Source organism: Trypanosoma equiperdum (genome assembly GCF_001457755.1).
Source record: "Trypanosoma equiperdum strain OVI genome assembly, contig: ctg_300, whole genome shotgun sequence".
In the NCBI taxonomy this organism is placed as follows: domain Eukaryota; phylum Euglenozoa; class Kinetoplastea; order Trypanosomatida; family Trypanosomatidae; genus Trypanosoma; species Trypanosoma equiperdum.
Window position 1 is genome coordinate 312 of NW_027124200.1, and position 3,357 is coordinate 3,668.

Sequence of the window (3,357 nt, forward strand, 5' to 3'; positions counted from 1 at the left end):
CTCCTTATAGTCTTAGCGGTTGAGCAGGAAATCAGCATAAATAAAGAAGTGCGTCAATACTTGCCATATTGGCTGTTGCGACGAGAGGAAAGTGGAAATTTTTGTTTCTCTGCAGTAATACTGCACGTTTTCCTCCTTTCTTTTCCTTGATTTTTTTCAGTAGAGTACTAATTAATAATAGGTGTTTAGTAGTTTCCTGGTTACTCATAATAATAATAAGTGAATAATATGTCAACAGAGGGAGGGGGAACGAGTGATGATAAAAAAAAAAGGAGGATTTCAGCATTACTCACAGATATTCCAACGAGTAACCGAACACCATCTTTATTGCATCGAAGAAGTTTGCTCTCCACCCTTCCTTCACGTTCTGCAGTTCACCCTCCGGAATGCCCACCTGAGCAAACTCCAGCAACGTCACCCCCTGTTCTTCTTGTTCCAGCGACATGACAACGGAGCTGTGGATGCCGCTCGGCCAACTGCGAAGCCTCCATTGCATCTTAATTAATGAATTTGGCACCACTTCAACAAAGAAACCCGTGATGACTCCACCAAGGAAGTCAAATATGCCTCCCGAACGGGGGTCGATCTTCGCAGGGGCACGCGTGTATACTGAGGCTCGCTGCTCATTCATAAGCACAGTGAAGAGCTCCTCAACAGGAATTCTCCACCGCATCTTCCACGAAAAGTTTGTGGACGATACATTACCACCTGCTGAGCTCGTTGTAGGTTTTTCGTGGGTGCTTGCCGACTTGTTATTCTGTGGAGGTGGGGGCGGCAGCGATGATCCGTTCTTCAGGTTCTTACCGATTTGATAGGTCTCAAACAACTCTTCGAAGTATTTGGTGATGACGCCACGGACTGCTGCACGACCCTTCGCACGCACGACAGCCTCAGCCCTCTGCGTCTCATCTTTGTTATCCGTTGTCGTAACCACGATATCGTACTCGTCGCGGAAGCTATCGTGATCAACCTCTGGAACAGTCATCTTACCCGACACCTCCTTCTCACCGGACCACTTCAATGTTAGTTTAAGTTCAAAGTAACACATCATCTTTCCTTTGCGCTGTGCAACCGTCACGTCTCCAGAGATTTCACTCACCTCCGAAATGTGAAGGTTGTAACCATCGTCATCGCTGCATAACTTGAAGTTGTTAAGTCTGCGCTTGAGTTCCTCATGGCAGTCGTTGGAGAGGTCCCGTTCTTCCCAGTGCCAAGCGTTCACATTCTGTCCATCCTTACGGTCATTCACAATCCAGCGCGGATCTCCTTCACCTATGCGCGCCATGCTCTGCCACAAAGTTGGTTAAGCTGTGATATATATATATATATATATATTTCTCCTCGTTGGACTGTTCTGCCTCGTTAGACTTGACTCCTCTTTGACACCGTTTCACTTAGCGCCCGGAAGATTTGAAAATATCTTCTCCCTTCTTGTCTTTTTTTTTCCTAGTTGTTATGAGATAAGATCTTTCTACTTCCTTTTTTGTCTTGTTTAAACGCCCCTCTACCTCTTGAATCCTTTTGACCACTTTACACGCCGCTATCGGATAGGAAAAATTTTCAAATAGGGGAAAACGGTATACTTCTTTTCACCTGTTTAAAGTAGTTCTTTTGCTTTATTCCGCACCTGCACACAAGTATATACCATGCGCACACGCGTGTGTATGAGTACAACCTCGTTACCTTCTTATGTGCTTCTGTTGCCGTTCAAAGTTAATTTCCGCAGCTCCCGCTTTTAGCGACACCCACACCCCACCGGTGTACAGCGGTGCCCGCACAGTAACGTTGTTGCTGATTTCCTTTCAGTTCGTTTCGGTTTAACGGCGCTCGATGGGACCGGTGGAAGCATTAATAAACAAAAAAAGAAGGCAGAAACAATCCGGGTGAACTGATGTGTCACGCGACATTGCTTCTGTCGCACAAAACCTTAATTGGCTTCTTTTCTATTTTTCCCCTCCATTCCTTTACCGCTTCTTTTCACCCAATTTCACTATTTTTTCCCCCCAGTGGATGCAATCTTTCCTAGGCACAGATGGGCATTCATTAAGTGTCGCGCCGACTATTTGCTCCCTTCCCTTCAAAATCTTCAACATTTATTTTCAACCTCTTCATCAACATTGTTCTCCTCCGTCTCCACATTCGAGCAATCAATGGCGTCACCATCCTCGTTGTTGTTGCTTTCGCCGCCGTTGCCATTACTGGCGGCTTCTTCACCGCTTATGTTGGCACCTTCATTGTTACAATTGACTTCCATGGGACAGGAGACAGAATCCGACTCGGTTTTCATGGGCAACGTCGCGGATTTCTCGGGTTCCGTGTCTTCCCCCCCTTCGATCTTTCGCCGGGAGTGGCGATGGCCCTTTTCACCCTCCTCGTCGGACGAACTTTCTTCGCTTCCCGAAATGGAGCCCGTACGCCCCTCCTTTAGATTGCGCTCCGCCAGTTTACGTTCGTACTTTTCGGCGTCACGGCGGACGACGTCAAGAAACTGCTTTCGTTGTACCTCGCGCAGTTTCAGTGTCTCCTCAGGTGGTTGAGGGTTTGCCGGCGGGCGGGTGTACGGCGCTGGACGACCGAGTGGCCCGCCAGCATAAACACCGCGCGGTGCACCCCACGGCTGCTGCGGGGGCGGGGGGACGTACGCCATTGGGGCTGTTGGTGGCATGACATGCATACCTGGAGCCGCAGCTGGTGCCTGAGGAAGGAGACTCGCCATAAGCACCTGTTGCTGCTCTGCAGTGAGGTTGTTTACATCTATGGCGCCCTGCTGCAGGAGCTGAAGGAGAAGAGTGGCACCCTGTTGCTGCTGCTGTTGAACCATACCAGGCAAGAAACTCGCAGGAACAGACACGGCAGGCACTTGAGGTTGTGAAGGAACTTGTGGATGCTGACCCGCGCTGCTCGCAGTATTGCTGGCGGCGGGCGCAGGGGTCGGGTTGTTGTTGTACCCTTCAGGCCTGCCAACGTTACCCTTGCTAATACCAACCTTTATTTTCCTTCCAGCTAGTGTGAATCCGTTGTACTTCATCGCTCGCGCACGATCATCCTCGGTGGCAAAATCAATAAAACCGTAGCGATACGGATCCTCGTCACGACCATTAAGGGAACAATCAACAATAGTGCCACATTGGGAAAAGACCTGACGGAGAACCTCCAACGTCACACTTCTGTCAATATTACCAATGTAACAGCCAAACCGCTGCTGTCCAACATGCGCCATCCGTTCGGCGCTTGCCTTTGTGTGTACTTAGAACTTAGGCAGACACCAAGAAAGGAAGGTCTCGGTTGAGTGCAACAATTCAAAATAGGGACCTCTGTTTCCCCGCAGTCGTTCCCACCCCTCAAAAAAAAAAAAAA

General features: G+C 49.0%; 2 protein-coding genes across 2 annotated transcripts; both read right to left on the reverse strand.

Annotated features, from left to right (window-relative positions):
- Positions 1-289: 289 nt before the first annotated feature.
- On the reverse strand, positions 290-1,285 carry TEOVI_000111000 (Activator of Hsp90 ATPase, N-terminal/Activator of Hsp90 ATPase homolog 1-like protein, putative; the record flags this gene model as incomplete). Its single annotated transcript, XM_067224394.1, has 1 exon — positions 290-1,285. One exon carries the CDS (start codon positions 1,283-1,285, stop codon positions 290-292), a length of 996 nt encoding a protein of 331 aa, XP_067080495.1.
- An 801-nt stretch (positions 1,286-2,086) lies between these two features.
- Positions 2,087-3,220, reverse strand: TEOVI_000111100 (RNA-binding protein 29, putative; the record flags this gene model as incomplete). Its single annotated transcript, XM_067224395.1, has 1 exon — positions 2,087-3,220. The coding sequence occupies one exon, from the start codon at positions 3,218-3,220 to the stop codon at positions 2,087-2,089; it is 1,134 nt and encodes a 377-aa protein (XP_067080496.1).
- Between the last annotated feature and the right edge of the window lie 137 nt (positions 3,221-3,357).